At 34.0% G+C, this 21,873-nt stretch overlaps 2 protein-coding genes across 5 annotated transcripts; one reads left to right on the top strand and one right to left on the bottom strand.

Annotated features, from left to right (window-relative positions):
- Nucleotides 1–750: 750 nt before the first annotated feature.
- On the bottom strand, nucleotides 751–8,178 carry LOC102625068 (glycerophosphodiester phosphodiesterase GDPD4). Of its 4 annotated transcripts, none has more exons than XM_025099133.2 (9): nucleotides 7,847–8,178; nucleotides 6,819–6,905; nucleotides 6,480–6,577; nucleotides 6,033–6,093; nucleotides 5,698–5,778; nucleotides 5,381–5,473; nucleotides 4,572–4,661; nucleotides 1,142–1,269; nucleotides 751–1,043 (listed from the first exon to the last, which is right to left on the bottom strand). In XM_025099133.2, the coding sequence occupies exons 1-9, from the start codon at nucleotides 8,021–8,023 to the stop codon at nucleotides 887–889; spliced, it is 972 nt and encodes a 323-aa protein (XP_024954901.2). In that variant the 5' UTR covers nucleotides 8,024–8,178; the 3' UTR covers nucleotides 751–886. The 4 variants fall into 4 exon arrangements, with proteins under 4 accessions (XP_024954901.2, XP_006478344.2, XP_006478343.2 ...); XM_006478281.4 differs by having other exon boundaries at nucleotides 751–1,055; nucleotides 5,698–5,751; nucleotides 7,847–8,174; XM_006478280.4 differs by having other exon boundaries at nucleotides 751–1,055; nucleotides 7,847–8,173.
- Nucleotides 8,179–8,306: 128 nt separating this feature from the next.
- LOC127900725 (uncharacterized) lies at nucleotides 8,307–10,123 on the top strand. The gene is made up of 3 exons (XM_052435930.1): nucleotides 8,307–8,435; nucleotides 9,123–9,856; nucleotides 9,935–10,123. The coding sequence occupies exons 2-3, from the start codon at nucleotides 9,149–9,151 to the stop codon at nucleotides 10,121–10,123; spliced, it is 897 nt and encodes a 298-aa protein (XP_052291890.1). The 5' UTR covers nucleotides 8,307–8,435; nucleotides 9,123–9,148.
- The last annotated feature ends 11,750 nt before the right edge of the window (nucleotides 10,124–21,873 follow it).

Genomic DNA, 21,873 nt, shown 5'->3' with positions numbered 1-21,873 from the left:
TCGAATTCATCCATTATTTTCATCGTTGTTTTTCATTAAACCAATGGTTCAAAATTTTAAGTAAAAATAATTCACCAATCAATCAGGTTAAATCAAAACAAAATTAACAGATTATAGATAATGTTGCTCTTGCATTAGTTGTTTAATAATTACACCCAATTCAGATTTATAAATCTTAACACAATTAACCATACGAGTAAATATATTGTGTTGTTGGCTCGTTTATAGACTTATTTTAAAGAGTTTAATTGTATTTGAATTGAAATTGATGAGAGCTTGAACAGGGATTATGTCGTCATGTGGTTTTGAAAAATATTAACAAATTTAAAAACTTAAAATAGTGGCTTTTAATGTTTATCTGTTGAATTCATCCTCTCCAATATTAGACAAATGAGAACCTGCCCAAGCACAATCTTTTGGTTTTTCCATCTACTTTGGCCTTTTTATTTTCCAACTAGTAAAATTTCACGACATAAAGGCATAGAGCCAGAGATTTAAAAAAAATTAAGCGAAAAAAATTAAGCATAACTATGAAGGCAGTAATTCGAATTCCCATGGATTCAGCTCTCCCAATTAATTATAATTATATGCAGTTAATTTGTAAGTCTTTCTCTCTTTCGAAATGCGAATGCAACCGAAACATCCCTCATCTGTGAGGATTATTTGTCTAGTTATGTACTTCATATAATTTAATGTAATAATGTAAATCTCATTTATATATCTAGTTATAAATATTAGTATAATGATCCGTTGTAGTAACACTTATAAATATCTGTGTAATTCAATAATATGATGTGTAATCAATATTAAAAAAAAAAAAAGAATACTCCGTCATAGTAAACCTCAAAAACTAGCATAAAAAAGCTGATTTTCAGAACTTAAAACGTTATCGTATCAGCGAAAAACCTTCTTCAAGGCACTGTGTTCTGATATCTTGCATAACACGTTGAAAGAGGATCGGGTTGCTTGTAACGACAGCATCTACACGCTCATGCAGCATCTTTCTCATTGAATCTTCGTCATCCACAGTCCAAGCAAATACCCTTTTATTTCTCCTGTTAATGGCTAATTGTTAAACATCAGATTAACGAAATTAATGGGTACGAAAGTTTAACGAGAGTAAGAATAAGTTTGCACGTACCCATGAAAAGTTCTTACTAGCTTTTCATCGATCAAGGGGTGATACACACCAACCACTCCAGCTTTTCTAATCCGCAATAGGTTGGTTCGAAATCCAGTAGAACGATCCACCATTATGATGTAGCCCGCCTGCAAAAGCACCGTTTGACGATAAGATAGACAATAAAGAGTAATGAAATGGACAAGATATGCCTCTTTGTGTTCCTCATAGTTGCACAAATCTAAAATGCATCAACCTTCTCATAATAAGAGATGAGTTTTGACAATTTTGGTCACTTATTGAACAGGGAAGCCTTCCACAGTATATATAATCCAATACAAGCAAGTAGTAATGCATCACCAACATAAGAGGATCAAGCCTAACCCTAATATTTGAATCTTTGTGAATAGGAATAATTATAGTGATGGAGATGGAGATGAAAAAATGAAAATATTATGCAAGATTTAATAGAAGAAAGTCTTCCCCAAGATCCCAATAGCCGTATAGAAAACAAGTAGATAAAAAAGGCGAAAAATGCATTCCTGAGAAGAATTCCAAGTTGTCATTTTTTGTCTAGGTGGTTTACTTGCCAACTTGTATGCAATTAACAAAACTTAGCGGTACATTCATAAAATGAAATCCATATCTACATCCTCCATAAATAAATGTAACTGAGGTGCACCAAGTACCACATACTTTTTTATCAGGCCAATCCTCATTTTTTTTTTTGCTCTAATTAATTCTGTTTTGACTAAAATTCAAAAGGTTTTACTACATTCTCCTACTTGACCCTAAGAAAGGCAATTCGTTTATATGAAAATATGATAATAATAAATATTGAAGATGAAAATGAATTATTTGATACCTTTGAAGAGGAAAATAGAATAGCATTAACAGAATCTATCTTAAGCAATCTTGAAGTAGTTCAAGATAGATGTAAAACAAATGGAAGAACCCAAGATCGTCCATATCAAATTTCTAGAATAATACAACTTGCATAAATAGATAATAATAATAACAATCATATGAATTTCTTAATTCAAAATGCTGAATTTATATTGCAATATCTGTATGAGAGCATTGATGGCATGTATCTTGATGGGAAAATAGACTAGAAATATACATAAACATGTTAAAAGAAAAAATTTGATCAATGACCCAAGAAATATTAGGATTGACAAATATAGGTGCTAAGGCGTATTCAGAATTCATAGACTTTTATGAATATGATAATCATTTAGATCTTTATAAGAGTAGAGTAAAAACTTTAAATGGTTTTAAAAATAGATGCAGAGGGATGAATGAAGAAATGATCAACCAGAAACTCAAAATCAATAAATTTCTCATCAGTCCTACTTATGATGAAGATGAACACTAAATGGAACGAATCCCTTTGCTAAGCAATTCCATGTTCATTAATAGGGATGGCAATGGGCCGGGCCAGACTCAGGCATGGTCAAGCCCTAACTCAGCCTATTACTATTACTAAAACGAAGAGCCCTAGCCCTTGAAAAACCTAACCAGTCAAACTAAAGATCAGGCCAGGCCGGGCCCTTATCGTATCATGGTCCTTTTTCATCTCTGAAGATTTAAAAAAAAATCATAATTAATAATGATTTGTTTCAATTGCCCAAAAGGCCACTACCAATTCAAAGAGCAAAAGAAAAGGCACTAGTCATTGCACTGCAGTCACCAATGGGCAAGGCAACGACTTTCTTTCTTTTTTTTTCCCCCTAAATATCAAAATATTTAATATTTTGAAAAAATGAACTATAATGCATCTGTATTGTGTGTCACACGAGTAACGTGTAAGAGTGTAATACACTGAAAGAGTATAATACTGTAATGTGAATGTGTTGTGTTTTTATTTTTCTAAAATATAATAATTAATTATTGGGCTAAAGGTCGGGTCAGAGCTTTTTGGCAAGGCCTTAGCCTTAAACCTAATAGGATCGAGCCTTGATAACTCAAGACCTAGCCCGACCATTGGCCCGAATTTAATGAGTCTTCCTCAATCGGGCACATGGCCAGGTCAAGCCTTTTTTCCATCCCTAAATGTTCCTACAATTGCTTACAAACAAGCAATTTGCATGCAAAGAGTGAAGAAACATTGACTTTCCATAGTTTTCTTGTCATGTAAAGACCCAAAAAAGAAGAAAAAAAAAGCCTCACAAAGTAAAACATAAGTAATTTATTGTTTAGAAATATTTGACTTCATGCGGGTCCTACATTAGAAAGTAATTTATTATTGTCAAATGTTGCCAATAAGTAGGCACCATGTGAGTAATGTTCACACTTGAGTCATCTGAATAGAATGGCCAATAAAGCCGATAATTTATTTCAGCTTGTTACACAAATTATAGACAGTCAAACTTCAAGAGTGCTATATAAAAAGAGAAAGGAATTATCTAGTGGTTGAACTTAAAATTGCTCATATTATGGTGAACTCCATAGGTACATGGTGTGGGATTATTGAATCCAATGCTTAAAGCACCATTCATGAGGCATGGTATCAACGCACCACATATGTTGGTATGTTCCAGCGACGCCTCCCACCTGAACATTTATATGTACGCTGTAATACCCCAACTTACACACACACGCACGCATGCGCACACACACACACGCACGCACGCACACACATTATGAAAGCCATTTGATTTTAGCCTATTAACACACACATAAATTATTATGATTTCAGCCTTGAAAATATTAAAAGTCCATACTATTATTAATAAAGCAACTCCCGTACCCCTTCAAACATATTATTACTGTGTAAAAAATTAAAAGAAAAATAGAGGCATTTTCACTTTCTTTTGAAAGAGAGCTCGCGGGCAAGAGAAAACAATTATTTTAAGGTTTGGTTCATCAAAACTTCAAATCCCAAATTTTTGTTCAAGCAAAGTTTAACGCTTCTTCTCTTTCCCATGAACCCTCTTTGAAAAGAAAGTGAAAATGCCTCTTTTCCCTTCTTTATTTTATTTTATTTTTTATATTATGCTTTAATAGTATGCATAAAGGGGTAATGGACTTGGCTTTATTAATAATAGTTATAGCTTTTAATATTTTTAAGAGTCAAATCATAATAATATGTGTTAATAGGGTATAGTCAAATAGGTTATGCTGTGGTATTACTTATATGTACAAGTTTTAGTGGAGGAGATCAACTACCTTATAAAGCACATCTACACACTTTGTGTAATTATAAAACGCCTCATGAATGTTGTTTCAATGCTGAATTTATAACAGGAGTAACGTCGCCTATTCAGTCATTTCTAAAAGGTAGGTAATTAAAATAAGCCTCTAAGCCAGTAATGTTTCTTTCACCTTCAAAGGGGCGGGGGGGGATGTTTCCTTCTAGTGTTGTCCTAAAACTAAATTCATTTATAACCTATAACCATCAAACATATCCATAACAAAACAAAGCTTAACAATAAATACAGTTTCTTACCGAAACATTTGATGATAATCTCATTATGTCCCTTACTAAATTGTCGCTTTTGGCCCAAACAAGGCAGTTGTAGCATTTTGTCCTTTCAATCTGAAATATTTGTACAGATGGTAAAAATATAACCACATTCAGAAATGCTAAATGACCGGAAAATGAGATCTTCAGTAATTGCTACGTTATAAATTCATTAGAAATATAGCAAAATGAATTTTTTGGAATCATCATTCTCTTCCTACTGGATACTGCATATGTCAGGTTTCAAGAAGAGACAACAAAAACCATCAGAGAGCAAATCAACCACATAGATAACTAAAACCCATAACAAATAATGCAAAGTTAACAATGCCCAATAAAGAATGTGTTATGATAGGGTACAATTGTATAAAACTATAGCAACAGTATTACCAAATCCTCACAGATATCCAGTAAGCAACATTCTGCACAAAATTCTCTAAACAACCAACAGAAATAATGGCTAAGCAGCATAGTCCAACAGTAAATGCAAAAGTGCACCAGCCTTCAACATAAACCTCAGTTTAACAATTATCAATGAGACTCCCAAGAACTCTAAACCATGTACCAAAACAAAGGAAAATGATCAAAATATCACAAAGGAAAAAACACTGAGACATCTTAAGATGATACACATATAGCTATAATAGTTTTATCATTAACAATTTGTAGCTCTCCACTAAATAAACAAAAAATGGATTAAAAAAAGTATCATGTATTAAAATTGCATTTTCAGACCAGAGGCTTAAAATATAAACAAAGATCAAAAGGGATAGGGGAGAAAACTGAAAACTCACAACAGAAAGAATATCCTTTGCAAGCCCCTTTTCATATGACGGAGGACCAACCTTTGCATCCAGAATGACTTTCCGTACTGAGTTTGACACCAACTGAGAAGCCACACAAACAATAAGAAACTCATTCTCTTTGCTTTAAACGAATAAATGAAAATAACAATTCCATAAAAAGATAGTGCCAGTGCAATTATTTTCGAATTAGATGTCATACACAGAAATGGTCAAAGATACGTAGTATGTCGCTAACATCACTTCATCCCCAACAAAAAATAAATAAATAGAAAAAGAGAATGTGTCAAAGTGGATCCTGTAATTACCGTTAAGGCATCTTCGATAGTAGTAATTACTTGATCATGAGACTTCTGCGCAAACTGAAATGAGGTACCTAGTTTTATTATCTACAACCACAAACTAATAAATAATCTCAATCAACATCACTGATAAAAATCTTACGGCATGAATTTTAACATACTCTTTGTATTTTTTCAATCAACAAAAATGATAAATATCTCATAAAGAATTGTGTGTGTGTGTGTGTATTCTTTCTTCATCTTTCTTTCCCCTCTTTCAGGACAAGGTACAGTTCTAATAAGAAACATGCAGATGTTTACGATAATTAATCTAGATAAAAGTACAAGTCAGCGTCTTTTACCTCTTTCATGCTCAAGTGCCCAACTTTAGAAGTAATGTTACCAGATATCCGCTGCAAATCCCTGCCTGTGTCATATGAAAATCAACTCTCAAAAAATTTCAAGAACAATCATCAAATTTATAATTTGACTCCAACATGAATACTAAATGATGTTTACAAGATGTTCACCAGAGAATGCTGTTTAAATCATGCACAATTCAGAAAAAATAAAACATTTGCAGAAAATTTCCACTTAACTTTGAGTATCAACAATCTCCAACTGAGCAACAACTTGACTAATACTTTTATTCAAAAATATATCCAAAGTCTTCATCATAGGGAATAGTACATAAATGAAAGGTCCATTCCACGAAACGAAGAAGAATTATTCATGCAGTACAGCATTCCTACTTCATTGATGATGATTAGTGAAAAATGATAATCATGATAGAAACAGTGGTCCATTACCTGTCGTGAAGAGCCAACAAGACTCCATCTAAAGAACGAGAAACATCAATCTCCACGCAGTCTACTTGAGAACGAAGGGCAGATCGATATGCAGCCATCTATGAAGCAAAAAATAACAGAATCATCAAAAACAAAGACCAGTCAATAGATCTCTGAACACTGGTTGCAACATGTGCAGGTTGAACAAACCGTGACTTGGACATGCATTTCTAAAAAAAGATTACGCTATGGAAGACAAGAAATCCAAAACCTAGAATCAGTTATGCTCTAACTGAAGTTCTAAGCATCCAAATGGGAATACAGATATAAAGCAATCAACGTTTAAAATACAATGCCTACCGAGTTGGGAAATTCATTAGTTGAGTCGCCGCCATGAGCACATACAAGAGGAGAACCATCCAGCCATCCACACTTTTTTAATTGCATCTGCACACAGTGGAAGGTATTACAAAGTGAATATTCATATCCATGGAGGTCTATAACATCCAATACAGGGCCAAGTAATATCCTGTGAAAATGTTTCAAAATCTATATGTCAACAAAGAATACAACATTCCTCTAACTACAAACAAATATGCCCGTAGTCCTAATTTCTAACCCAAGGCATGAGGAAAATAATTACACACTAGGCTACTCAAAGAATATGGCTGCAGTGCATTTGGAAATGCTTTTTTGTAAAAAAGTACTTGTTTATATGGGAATGCCTTCGACAAAAACACTTTTTAGGAAATCACTTATGATTTGCTTCTTGGAAAGAACTTCAAATTATTTTCTTTCTTTAACAATGCTTTCTAAATGAGTACATAACAAGTGTTTTCCCAAAATATACCCTAGGAGCTTCTTCAGTCTTAGAAAATGCTTAATAGCACCTTTCAGAAAAACAGCTATGAATTGCTACTTGACTAAGCACTTCTAATTATTCTCTCTCTATAGGTGCTTCAAATTATTTTCACTCTCTGAAAAAGCTGTCTAAAAGAGTGCAGTATCAAGTGTTTTGCTAAAGAGCACCCTGTCAAATCCTTCTTCAGTCTTAAAAAAGCCCGTCAAAGCAATTCTCAGAAAACAATTATGAATTGCTTCGTGACGGAGTACTTCAAATGCTTTCATTACTATAAAAATGCTTTTGTTAATTCATAAAAGAGCATATTTATCTCTAGTACCAGAAACTATGATTAAAAAAAAAAGATAAAAAAAGCTAAGCAGCAACAAGAATTCGATGAACATTTTTTTTTTAAACTTTTACGACATCACCATAACTGAAAAACGAAAGCTTATTAAATATTAAGTCAATAAAATAAGATCTACATTTCCACAATTTTTAATTAGACCTAAAAGCGGAAAGCAGCAGATCGAGTTAGAATTGATACTTGATGGAAGCGGCGGAGTCTGAAGTGGAAGAAAATCGGAGGAAAGAAGGCTACAAAAGCGAGGCAGATGAGAATCAAACGAAACGATCTCTTCGAAGGAGCGATTAATCTTCTTATGTTGCTCTGATTACTCTGTCTTTGCACGAATGGCTGCTGCCTTCTTCCCAATCTCACCATTTTTATGTTACCAGTACCAGCAGAATGAATCACGCTCGCTGACGGAACAAAGACTTGCACTCGCTGCGTTCTTTTTTTTATTATTTTAGAAATTAGCTTATGAAAAAATTCGAGCGAATTGCGTGGGATATACCTGGTTTCCTCAAAATATCCAAATATACCTCCATCTATTAAAATCGTTAACTTTACATATATATACTTAAAAAGATCAAGAAAAATACAAAAATAACCTTAATAAAAGCCAACAAAACAGAACTGATTCGCATCCAAAATCACAAAGTCGAGTAAACAAAAACAAGAGAGAAAACTCCTTGAAGAACAAGCGGCCCCCTACCCATTCTACACTTCAGCCATCACCACCGCCTCAGCCGTGTCACCACCACCTTGTCTTGCCTCCGTCATTGGTTATTAGGTAAGTAATTTTCAATTTCTTCTTTCTCCTACAAATATTCAAAGAAAAATTTTAAGATTTTTGCTGAAAATAGTAAGTGATTTAGTGAATTGGGTATAATTTATAGGATTATTGAAAATGGAAAGAATTAGAAGTATAATATGAACAATGTAATACAATATATCACGAAGAGACATACAAAAACAAATGTCAGATAACATATTTTTATTTGAATAACTTCAAATTTATTTTGTTTCCTCTATGGATTTTGTATTCTTATTTTTGTTTGAGTGCAACAATTAAGATTTGGAAACAATGTGGTTAAAGAAAAGTTGATTAAAGAATCATGTGGGTTAGTTTTTCCAATTTTTGCTTTGTGGTTGGAGAAAGGATGTGTTTAGTTTTGAAACATTATGATTCAATTTTAAAGGTTATTTGATTGTGTTCATTGGATCTGTCTTTTATTGATTATTGTTTTGAATTTTGTTATAAACATATTGTTCTAGAAATTTGTGAAATTAAGGTTGTAGTGTAAGAATCTATATGTGTTGTGTTCTAAAATCAGGGTTAGAGTTCAATTATGAACTGGAAAATAGTTGTTGGCATGTTATTAGCCTAATAACATTTGAATTGTTTACTATCATACTTCATATGATTAGTTTATAACCCATTTAACCTCTAGATAAAACTTTTTGCTTGATCCTGTAGGTTCTGGACTATATACCAAAAAAACCATGCCATCCGATGATAATTTAGATAACGACGATCAGAAGGCGGTTTTAGTAAAAGTGTCTAATATGTCATCATTAAAAACACTTTCACTTATAAAGCAACGTCTCACAGAACAACAATATGAAGTGTTTAAGGAAACATGCTTTGGTCATTTTGTGTACCTTCAAGATCTACAATTCGCTGGCCAAATTCTTCATGCATTATTATTACGGTATGTGAGATCAACTGATAAGGCAATGTACTTCAAAATAGGACAAAAAGAGTGCAGATTTTCTATGCTTGAGTTTGCCTTAATTACGGGATTGAAATGCCATAAAGAACATGATCTTCTAGTACATGAGAAAGACAATGCTGATAATATATGTGATGTGTTCATGGAGGGCAATCATGAATTTACTCAAAAACAATTACAAAAAGCTTTTTCAACAGCCCAGTCCAATGATGATACCTTGATGGTCAAGTTCGCCATGCTATATTTCTTGGAGTCTGTGTTGCTAGGAAAGGAGCCCAAGAATAAGATTGATGACCTCCATATTCGTCTATTAGACAACTTTAAAGAACTTAATAATTATCCATGGGGTCGCTTGTCATTCGAGGCAACAATGTTAAGCTTGAAGAACACAGTTACAAGGAGAAGCAAAAGAATTGATTCATTAGATCCAAACACAGAAGAGAAATACAACCTTTATGGTTTTCCATTTGCGTTTCAGGTGAGAATGCTTATTTATGTATTTTATAATAAATACATGAATTTTATATGATATTGATGTAGTGTTGTAATATTGCAGGTGTGGACATACGAGGCCATTTTTTTATTCAGCCAAAAATTTGCAACCAATAAGGGTGATTTAAAGGTTCCAAGAATTCTTAAGTGGTTTTGTAAGAACAAGATTATGGCTGATGTAATTAATAATGTCTTGAAAGAGGAAGACACCGTAAGTGTTTCATTCTTATTTAAGTGCGAACCATTAACATGAATTATTTAGTTTAACTTGAGTTATTTAGTTAAAGCATTAGTACCTTCTTGGTATAATTTAATTAACATCTATATTATATAGTTTACTGTAGCGACAACATTGCATGCCACCGGAAGTGATGGAAGTAATGAGATTGCACAACATTACATGCAATGGTTCTTGGCTCTGGAAATTGAGTGGAAGTAAGAGCTTGGTGAACTCAACGCTGTGAGTGGTGATAAGCCTAACAATGAACCAAATTCTGCACATTCAAATGTGCAAATGCAACAACAAGTTGATGTTGTTATGGATGATAAGCATGCAACCATCACTGATGATATTTCACACACACCATTCAATGCACCCTCCCCAGGATTTTTTTCCTTCGCCACGTAATGCATATACTTTTCAGAGGACAACACCGTTCCACGAAAAAAAAGCAAAAATGGAAGTTAGTTGATTTGTTTAAAGACATTTTGGGATTTTTATTTATGAAATTAACTTAGCAGTATATCTTAAAATATGTTCGTAGGTCACTCCATCTTGTCGTGTCTCCATAGGCGATCATGTTGCTCCAACATTTTAGAAAATTTATGATAGATTAAGCAAAATCGAGGAAAAGGTGCAAAAGATTGATGTGTTGGAAGCAAAACTTGACAACATTACAAAAGACATATAGAGAACGACGAAGTTACTCGAGGAGTTTCTAGCATATTTTAATGTAGGCAAAGATAGTCTCATTGATCAGGTTTGCAACATTTTAAATACTTTTAGAAGCGATTTTTATTTTTTATATATTTTTACATTTACTTCAGTGGCTTAGACAAAATTGAAATTAAATTCAGTTGACAATAATTACAAGCGAATTCTAAATTTTGTTATATTTATTCATAATACAGCCACCGGCACATGATCCTCCTACCTCAGTGGCTTATGATGTAGTCATAGATAAAATTGATGTTCAGGTTTGTAATATTAAATCTAGTTGAAGTTAAATTCAGTTGGTAACGATTATGTAAAGAATTCTAAATTATGTTGTATTTATCTGTAATACAGCTACCTGCACATGATCATCATATCTCAGTGGCTTCTCATGTAGACCATGATAAAATAGATTATCAGGTTGGTAATATTAAAATCAGTTTGTGTTGAATTTACTTGCCAGCAATTATGTACAAAATTCTAAATTTGATTGTATTTATCCGTAATATAGTCACTCGCTCATGATTATTAAACTACAGGGACTGCTCATGTAGATGCCGATAAAATTGATGTTGAGGTTGGTAAATTTAAATTTAGTTCGTGTTGAATTTAGTTACTAGCAATTATGTACAAAATTCTAAATTTGATTGTATTTATCCGTAATATAGCCACCTGTACATGATCATCAAACCGCAGGGGCTGCTTATGTAGATGCCGATAAAATTGATGTTGAGGTTGGTAAATTTAAATTTAGTTCGTGTTGAATTTAGTTACTAGCAATTATGTACAAAATTCTAAATTTGATTGTATTTATCTGTAATACAGCCACCTACACATGATAATCAAACCGCAGGGGCTGCTCATGTAGATGCCGATAAAATTGATGTTGAGGTTGGTAAATTTAAATTTAGTTTGTGTTAAAATTAGTTACTAGCAATTATATACAAAATTCTAAATTTTGTTTTATTTACCTGTAATACAGCCACCTGTACATGGTGTAATTAACATTACTGATGAAATTTCTAACAAATCTCACTACAAAAAGCATGCAAAGAACAAGATTGTGTTCCATTGGAACAACATTATCTGAGAAAAAAGAGAAAAAAATCAGTATATGTTAGCACACTTTACACTGACCCTTATAAAAAGTCACGAAAGGATGCAGTAACTGAATCAAAAGGTCCAATAAACTTTGATGATTGGATGCGTGATGGCAATATGGAACCATAAGTTTCTTTTATTCTTTTTTTTTTGTTTTAGGGTTAATTATATTTATTTCTTTTATTCTTGTTTTAGGGTTAATTATATTTATTCAAGTTGCTATGTAATAATATTTCTTGTTTTTTTATGGTAGTTTGACAATAAGGTGGCCCGTCCACAACGCAGATAAATACTTCTTCCGTCGATTATGCAAATTAAGATCATCGATATCTAGCACAATAATAATTTTTGTTATGTACTTTAATGAATATGTTAAACAATGCATATAATAACTATTGTTTATTATCTACAGCACTTGGACTCTTTTTTTTATGTTGTACGACACAACTTGGTGAACTCCCCATCTTGTAGTATGCAATGATGTGCCATAATGGACACTATATATCAAGTAAGTTTGTTATTATATTTATAAAACATATAGGACAATATAAAATATATAAGACACTTACACTTTTGCTTTCTGTAATGATAGCGAAAATTAGAGCATCTATATTCAATTTACGTGATCAACCCTGAAAAAGTATGGACAAATAATGTATTAATTATGTCGTTGATTATGCCAAGGGTGAAAAACTTAAATGTGTTGTTCATTGGAAAGATGTTTCCAAAGTAAGTTGCTTATATTTATTTGACATGTTGACTATAGTTTTTTTTTCTCCATTTAGTGGTTTACATGGTTTTTTCTGTAGGTATATATTCCACTTCATCCTAAGCAAGATTATTGGGCACTAGCACAGTTTGACCTTCAAAAGGAGATAATTTTTGTGTATGACTCCATGTTAGATTATATGAATGACAATGCATTTGAGAAAGAATTATTGCCGTTTGTAGTTATAATGCCATTGATTCTAGATAGGATATCATAATATAATTCACATTCTGATGATAATTCTCTAACTCGTAAGTGGAAAGCCGTGCGAGTTTCAGACATCCCACAACAAAAAAACAAGTAAGAAATATTGTCGCCTCTTTTATATTATCCCTTGAGTTATGTAATATCAAATAACTATCACTTTTTATTTATCTCTTGCAGTAATGATTGTGGGGTTTTTGTTATGTTTTATTTGGAGGCACTTGTATATGGTCTAGACATTCCATATGACGTTCGTACACAAGCAAGCATTAATTCATACCGAAAACAAGTGGCAACAAGGTTGTTTTCTGACAAGAAGTTGCTAGAGGAGTGCGATTGATGATGATAAGAAGTTCATTGTTTTGGATAATCAAGAATACTCGACTTTGTATTAGTTTGTAGTTTAACTTTTGGGATAATGTTAATCAAAACCTTATGAACTGACTTGTATTGTTGTAAATGTGTGAATAAGTTAAATATTTTGGTTTTTGTTATTATTTAGTCAGCATTAAGTCTCCTAAGAAATTTTATACTTTTTTATGTAGGTTGGGTAAAGAGTCGAGTATACTCAACTTATTTCATCAAAGTCTGGTATTTTGATTCCCATACTTCAATGTAAGCTTGCCTAAAAAATTCTCCTCTGATTGACTTAACTCTCGACTTCCTTCAGCAAAGTCAGGAAAATAGTCGGGAATACTCGACTTTTAATGTAATATTGCCTAACATTAAACAAAATTTCTCCCCATCGAAGTCAGGTAAACAGTCGAGAATACTCGACTTATATTGCTATCTTCTCTAACATTGAACAAAAATTCTCCTCTCACCAAAGTCGAGTATGGGGTCGAGAATATTCGGCTTTGATGTAACATTGCGTCAGATTGAACAAAAATTCTCAACTCATCCAAGTCAGGTATGAGGTTGAGAATACTCGACTTTGATGTAACCTTGCCAAATATTGAACAAAAATTCTCATCTCCTCGAAGTTGGGTAAATGTAGATTATTTTCATCGAAGTCGGGTAAATAACGGGAAATACTCGACTTTTTTCTGCAACAACTTTAAATTATCCAGGAAACATTAAATACAATTCTATTTCATCCTTATACAATTTCGACTAGTAAATAGCAACTAGTAAATTGATCCTTATCCAGTTTCAATACGAAAATCCTTATACAATTACTTAGTATAGTCCTTTAATTGCTCCAAGAACTCAAGTCATAACCCAAAAATCTACGATGCCACCATGTAAAGATAACATACAAGCTAAATCCTCCGTCAAGCCCTGTACACATAATGTTAAATTTAGTACATATTTAAACAGCATTAACGAAATAAATAAAACATAAATGAATACCAAGAATTGAGACACTTACATTATATATAAATTTAAAACAAGATATCACTCATGTAATGACATTGGCGTCATGCATTTGAGTCGATTATGTCCACGACCACCACACCGACTGCATTTACGAGGCACCTTTTTCCTCACCGCTAGATGGTATTCTATTATTTTTTGGACGCCCACTTGACCGCTTTTCTAGAGGAGGATGTACTTCGCGGGCACATACATCACCAAAAACATCCCACCCCTCTTAAGGACTAATAGGATAAATAGTCTCAGAATATGCTAACATCCATGCATCACTTGAATAGTAATGAGAGCAGTAATCATAGATTGAAAAATCCCGATGCCTACACACCGCCACAGCATGTACACATGGTAATTGTTCAAGTTGGAATTCCCGACAAGTACAAGTTGTTTCTAACATGTTCACATGCCCATCAAGATCACCATCTTTGACAATAAATTCATATAGATTTAAGTTGATCACTCAAAAATTTTGAGAGGTAATTTATCTACTTCTCACTACCTTGTCCGCCCATTTTGTCAGCCGATTATTTGTAGCCGCGGCCTCTTCATGACGCTTACAAAACCACTCTCGTAGTTTGTCAATTATCTCATCCATAAGTTTATGAATAAGTAACAATCGATCAGATTTTAAAATCTCATTTATGCATTCAGCAATGTTGGTATTCATAATATTGTAACGTCGTCCGTCGAAGTGCGAACGTGCCCACTTATCAATCCTTGCCTCTTCAAGATACTTTCCAATTGCTTCGTTGACCTTATATATCTCATTCATATAATATGTGAAGTGTGTTAGTCGATAAGCTTTTGAAGCCGCTTTAAATATACCACCAACATCAACATCTTTAAAGTGAGCCCTAAGGTTTTACTTTAAGTGATATGTACAAACTCCATAGGTTGCATTCGGAAACACAGTTGAAAACTAAATTTTCAACTTCCCCAATTGATTCCCTTAACTTTGTGAAAAACCACAACCAAAATGCATCGTTCTCACTATCACCGACACCGAAAGCTAATGGATAAATCTAATTATTACCATCCTTGCATGTGGCAATGAACATAATTCCTTTATATTTTCCTTTGAGAAAGGTACCATCAACTGCAATAACTGGCCTAATGGAAAAAGAAAATCCCCTTAAAGAACTACTTATTGCCATGAAGAAGTACTTGAAGTGATTTGTGGCATTAACCTCAAGGAAAGTTCGAGTCCCAAGATTCGTTTTCTCAAGCATTGCCATATATTGTGGAAGCAATTTGTAAGACTCTTCAGGTGAATCTCGAACAATTTGCATTACACATTCCCTTGCTCTCTGTTGTGCAAATTTTAATGTACTCGCAAGCGCACGAATCTATTGTAGTATAGACTAATGGTGACGAGTGTCGATCCCACGAGGAGGTGGATTTTAATTATGTGTATAGAATTAATTTTGTAAATGAGTTGTTGGATTTATGGTGGAAATGATTTGGAATATGCTAAGACTTAAATTAAAATGGCGAGAATAAATTCTAAAATTGGAATTGCAATGGAGAGAATAAATTGAAGAGAAAATCTATTAAATTGACGTACTTGGGTATCTGGGTCCGTATCAACATGCATCATGGGCTAAATAATCCGTATTAATGCCAATTAAATCATGAGGGGGGAATCCACACCTCATGAACCACGCTCTAATCAATATGGTGCTAAGGGCTTATCGTGCCAAATAATAATAACCTTATACTAGAGAGCCGGTGTAACCAAGGCGGTACTAGACAAGATTAGTATTATTTGTCGACGAGAAGTCAAAACATCCACAAAAACTAGAGGGGAAGAGAAAGTAAATTTACCAAATTAAGCCCATGACACATGTTGAGACTTCACCTTCAACCCAAGCTTGAAAGAAAATTAGTCACTCATAATTGAACTAGGGGCAAAATGGGAATTTATTAAAATACATAGAAAATACAAGATGGAGAGAGAATTACAGAAAATGGATCCCAAAAATGGATTCAGAGATATCAAATTAGGGGGGGAGGCCCCCTTTTTATAGATACATGGAGTAAATCATGGCCATCGGATTAAAAACAGTTTGGACGCTCAGGATTGCGCCACGTCATCAGTCAACAGTCCACGGTTTGACCACGCGGATGAACAGTAATACGGTTTGACCCGACTTTGAACAGTAACGCGGTTTGACCCGGATGAACAGTAACGCGGTTTGGTTGAAAATAATCCTGTGTGATGCATGCACCGTACGCGAGATTTTTCGTCCACTGATATGCTGCCACGTCACCATCAACAGTACATAAGAATTTTAGTCCAACAGGATCGTGACACCTCATCAGTCAATGCCACATCATCGGTCAATGCCACGTCATCATCCGTCTATGTGAACAGTGTCGTGAACAGTAACGTATACAGTACCGTACACGTGAATAGTACCGTACATGTGAATAGTGCCATTTTTCCTTTTATGCTCCTCCTAAGGTTTTCGACCGTCCTGAGTTCAAAAGTGATGTCCGTTTTGCCGTCTGATCTCTCCTTTATTGTGAAATGACTATAATGCCCCTAAAATACATAAAATACTTAATTAAAATAAAACACATGTAATTAAATCACAAGAAGGTTAAATATATAAAAGTAAGGGTTGTTAGTAAGACTTAAAATGTAAAATGACGGTTTTCTCCTTTATAAATATGCATTTTCTAACACTCAACACACCCCCCAACCAGCTTATTGCTAGTCCCTAGCAAATAAAGCGAAAACAAAATTCAAATTCAAAATATTTTTTTTTTGTTTTAATAGAAACACTCGTATTTATTCCATCAGATTAATGATAGCAATCAAATAAAAGTATAAGCATTATCTCCAGTCTAAAGCAACATCACACCCACATCAACCATCCACATGAATTAGTCCAGTAGACTTTGTTTTAGCTACTCTCAAGAATGACATGTCAAACCCCAAAATCTCACTGGAAGTAGTGACACTCTCACAAATAAATTAATCCCAATAAAAATAGTCACTCCAATGAATGGTAATTGAGAGAGAAAATAATAAAGAAGTGATATCACATGCTCTCACCAAGATGAAATAAATATGCCCTCAGCTTAGAAATAATACGATCTCAAGTCAAATAAAATGTTAGTCAACCCACTTTATTTATCTTTTTTTTTTTAATTATGCATCACTACATCTTTTTAGCCCATATAACTAGCTTCTACTTCAGATTATAGTTCCCTAAAATCAGGAAGGACTTTTATTAGGATGTAACGTAGGCTAGGGACATGGTTAACAAAGAAAGGAATTAAGGAAAACAAAGTGTATGTTTGAGAAAAATGCAAAGAATTTTTTTTTTTTTGAAAGTTGCAAGGTGGATTTCACCTATTATTGTTATTTTTATTTTTATTCTTTTGAAACAACAACTTTTGTTTTGTTGTTTTTTTTTTTTTTTTGCTTTTTTTTTTTGGGCATAACTTCACTGAACAACATAATTATTTACATTTTCTCAAACATAAATAGGTGATGGAACTTATAAGACATCGGGTAATACTCCAAATCGGAGTGGGTCAAGATGATAAGTTGACAAAGAAAAGGTTTTTTTTTTTTTTTTTTTTTAAAGGCTCAAAAGGGGTAACTATGGATATTTAATAAAAGGGATGGCTAGAAAGGCTCAAACGGATCAAAGATGGCCTTTCCATCGTCTTTTAGGGCTCTAAATAATTATCCATGTCTACTAGTTAGATGGGCCTCCTAATGTAGCAACACATTTTTTTTTTCTCTTTTTTTTTATTTTACAACAATTTTTTTTTTTTTTGGGTTAACTCAAAAGAAATCTAGAGATCGTGTATAAAATAATAAACTGCTAAGCTGTATAGAGAATGGGCAAAAGGGTTACTCTCCAAGAAAACGATAGGCTCAACAACTCACTTGGCATTTATTTATGACATGTTCATTCCTTCAAGCAACTCATATTTGTCTCCGACATCAACATGTAGAGTAGCAAACATAATGTAACATCACTTAAGACCAAAGATAATACAAATACTAAAATTTAAATTAATCATGTCACCCAATGTTAAAACAAATCAAAAAAAATTTTTTTTTTTTAAACAACATTCTACCCCCCAACCTATTCTAAACATAAAAAAAAAAAAATATGCATGCAGAAATGTGAAAATGATGTAGAAAAATTAATTTAGAAAAGTTACATTTAAAATGATAGAAAAGAAAATGATTTTTTTATTATTTTTTTTAAAGAAGATGCGTTTATAGAGGAACTACACTCCATATTCAGCCATCTTCGACTCAAAAGTTGGAAAATGCATTTTTATAGAGGATAAATTAAAAAGAAGAAAAATAAACATAAACACATAATAAAGAAAAAAGAAAATGTCTTAATTTTTTTTTAAGTTTTTTTTTTAATTTTTTTTTTAAACGATGAAGATGCGTTTCTAGAGTCACTACACTCCATATTCAGCCATCTTCAACACAAAAAGTTAGCAACAGTTAGTTTCTACAACAAAAAATTAGTAAAAACTTAACCAAAATTTCATAATTGTCGACTATTCCCTCCCCCCAACCAGAACAAAACATTGTCCTCAATGTTTGAAATGAAAGAAGTAGAGTTTAGAAGACATCACCTGGGTGGTGCAACACAGAAGAAAATATTTACAGGCGGAGAGTTAAATCTAATTTGTACTTCTTACTGCTGCTACTGTTACCATCATTATTTGGACGCTCCAACACAAAGGTCCAGGGGTCTGGCTCCGGTCTATAAGCTTGTAATAGATCCAGTAGCTCATTAGCAGTGTGAGCACAAATAAAGAGTTTTTTCACATTAGCGGGAATGAAATAGTTTTTTATTGCATGGTTAAGAAATGCGATAAAGCCATCATAAAAGTTATTGACATTTAACAAACCGATGGGTTTCTGGTGGATGTGCAGATGGGCCCAAGATGCTAGTGTGATAAGTGCCTCTAGTGTTGCAAGATCTCCTGGAAGGAAAATAAAAGCGTTAGCATGATTAAGCATTGCAGTGATTCTTTCTTGCATACCTGAGACGACTAACTCTTCTCCAGTTGATGAGTCAGACGAACTGCCCAATGGTTTTAGGACTCTTGGGATGATGCCTAACACTTGACTTCCTCTGATAAAAGCTGCTTCTGAGACCATTTTTGATAACCCTCGGTTACCTCCTCCATACACCAAGTGTAATTTTCTCACTGCTATGCTTCGACCAAGATCTATGGCTGCCTCAACGAACTCTTTATGTTTGCCATATGTAAATCCAGAAAGCACACAAATGTTCTTGAATTGTCTATTGGGAGTAGCTGACATTGTGATACTTCTCAAAAATAATTTGTGAGTGCTTGACAAAAAAGAAATCACATTTAAGAGTCTCGGTGATAGTGGGTCATGGTCGTGTATGAGGTAATATGTCAGTGTCAAATAACGCGTAAAGCACGTGGCTCGCAAGTCAAAAAGAAAACAGTAAAAAGGAAAAAGCAAACAGTAATAAAATTATTAAAGACAATAATACAAACAATAAGACAATAGTGAAATAAAATAACAATAAAGTAAAAGGATATTTACAGGTAGTTGCGACTGTGGCTCACATCTTCCTCTGGTTTTACGTCCAGAAACGGCTTGAACGCCCTCTATGGGTCGAGGATAGGCTTCCTATCCAGTTTTCTTATAAACTGGCAAACAGGGTCGTTTATAGTCAGATTCCCGAGACTATATCGTGCATGCTCTTTCTAGAATAATGGCCATAACTGGAGAATCGCTCCTTGCACATATCCACTGGGATGCGTTTCAAGAGACAAAAGGATATCATCCAATGACTCCTTATTCAAGCCATCCCTAATGAATTGAATCTTATCTTCCCTATTATCAGACATCATGCCTAAAGAACATGGGTTTTTATTGCAACTCATTCTGGCACACTTATGACAAGCAACAGAAATTCTTCGAGCTCGTCGTTTTCTTGCATAATTTCCTTTACCACAACCAGGCATGTATGCAATAAATTTTGGAGGTAACTCACCTGCCGATCGTACTTTAGCCTCAATTAACCAACGGATGTCAGCAGGTATGTTATTCCTCATGAATAATCGCATGCGTTCGGACCGAGCTTTATAGATCGTAAGGAGGGCATTCTGAGAAAGTGAAGGGAATCGCTTGTGAAGCTTTGCTAGAATCTCGTTTCTGTCCATACCTTCGCCTCAGAATATCAGTTATTATGGGAAACTGAAGTAACCGACTTGATTGTCACGGAGTACCGTTATCCGCCACTTCACCGGGGTAACAAACTAAAGCACACAAATAGAAAAACAAATTAAAACACACAAAGAAAATTAAAATCGTCCTCTTATTGAATTTACCTCAAGCTCCAACTGGATGTCGTAAACACTTCTCTCAATGTCTCTGAGTTGGTGTTCTAAACCCTCAACATAGGCTACTAACTCTGGTGGTTGTAGAGCCCAAATGCGATGTGTTTTACAAAATTGAATCTGTCTTTTGAGATGAGTTTTGACACGTTGAAGTGGTTTAAGAATGTTCAGGAGGAACGGTCTAAGTATGAGACTCATGATTAAAAATGATAAGAGAAAACTTAATGGTAAAATAAACACACTTATGCAAAAACAATTTCAATTAGCAAAAGAATAATAATAAAAAGAAAGAAAGAAAAATCAAATCAACGAAAAGAAAAAAAAATCAATTCAAATCTGGTGGGTCACTCAAATTTATTTCGGTGTCTTCTCCATGTGGTTGGTACTCTAGATATGGCTTTAATCTTTGACCATTAACTTTAAACGTGACACCGTTCTTTGGGTCCTTAATTTCAATTGCCCCATGTGGAAAAACAGTATGAACAATAAAGGGACCAGACCAACGAGAGCGTAACTTACCTGGGAATAGGTGCAAGCGAGAATTGAACAAAAGCACTTTCTGACCTGGAGTGAACGATTTTCTCATAATTTGCTTATCATGGAAGACTTTCATTCGTTGCTTGTAAATCTTGGCATTTTCGTATGCATCATTGCGAATTTCTTCAAGTTCTGCCAGCTGTAATCTTCTTTCTGAGCTGGCTTGCTGCATGTCAAAATTGAATTTCTTGATGGCCCAATATGCACGATGCTCGAGTTCCACAGGTAGGTGGCAAGCTTTTCCATACACTAGCCTGTAGGGTGACATCCCAATCGGGGTCTTGAAAGCCGTTCTATATGCCCATAATGCATCATCAAGTCTTAATGACCAATCTTTCCTGTCTGGCCTCACCGTCTTTTCTAATATGTGCTTTATTTCTCGATTGGAGATCTCAACTTGGCCACTGGTTTGCGGATGATACGGAGTTGCCACTTTGTGTGTGATTGAATACTTTGTCAAAAGAGCTTTGAATGCTTTGTTACAAAAGTGGGCACCACCATCACTGATTATCGCTCGTGGGAATCCAAAGCGTGAAACAATGTTGCTTTTCAAAAATGTTATCACCACCTTGTGATCATTGGTCCTACATGGAATTGCTTCTACCCATTTCGATACGTAGTCAACAGCAACCAATATGTATTGATGGCCAAAAGACGGGGGAAAGGGTCCCATGAAGTCGATACCCCATACGTCAAAAATCTCAACCACTAA

The sequence above is a fragment of the Citrus sinensis genome, chromosome 3 (genome assembly GCF_022201045.2).
Source record: "Citrus sinensis cultivar Valencia sweet orange chromosome 3, DVS_A1.0, whole genome shotgun sequence".
NCBI lineage: Eukaryota > Viridiplantae > Streptophyta > Magnoliopsida > Sapindales > Rutaceae > Citrus > Citrus sinensis.
The sequence above is the reverse complement of the archived record's forward strand: the minus strand, read 5'-3'. Positions and strand labels throughout refer to the sequence as shown.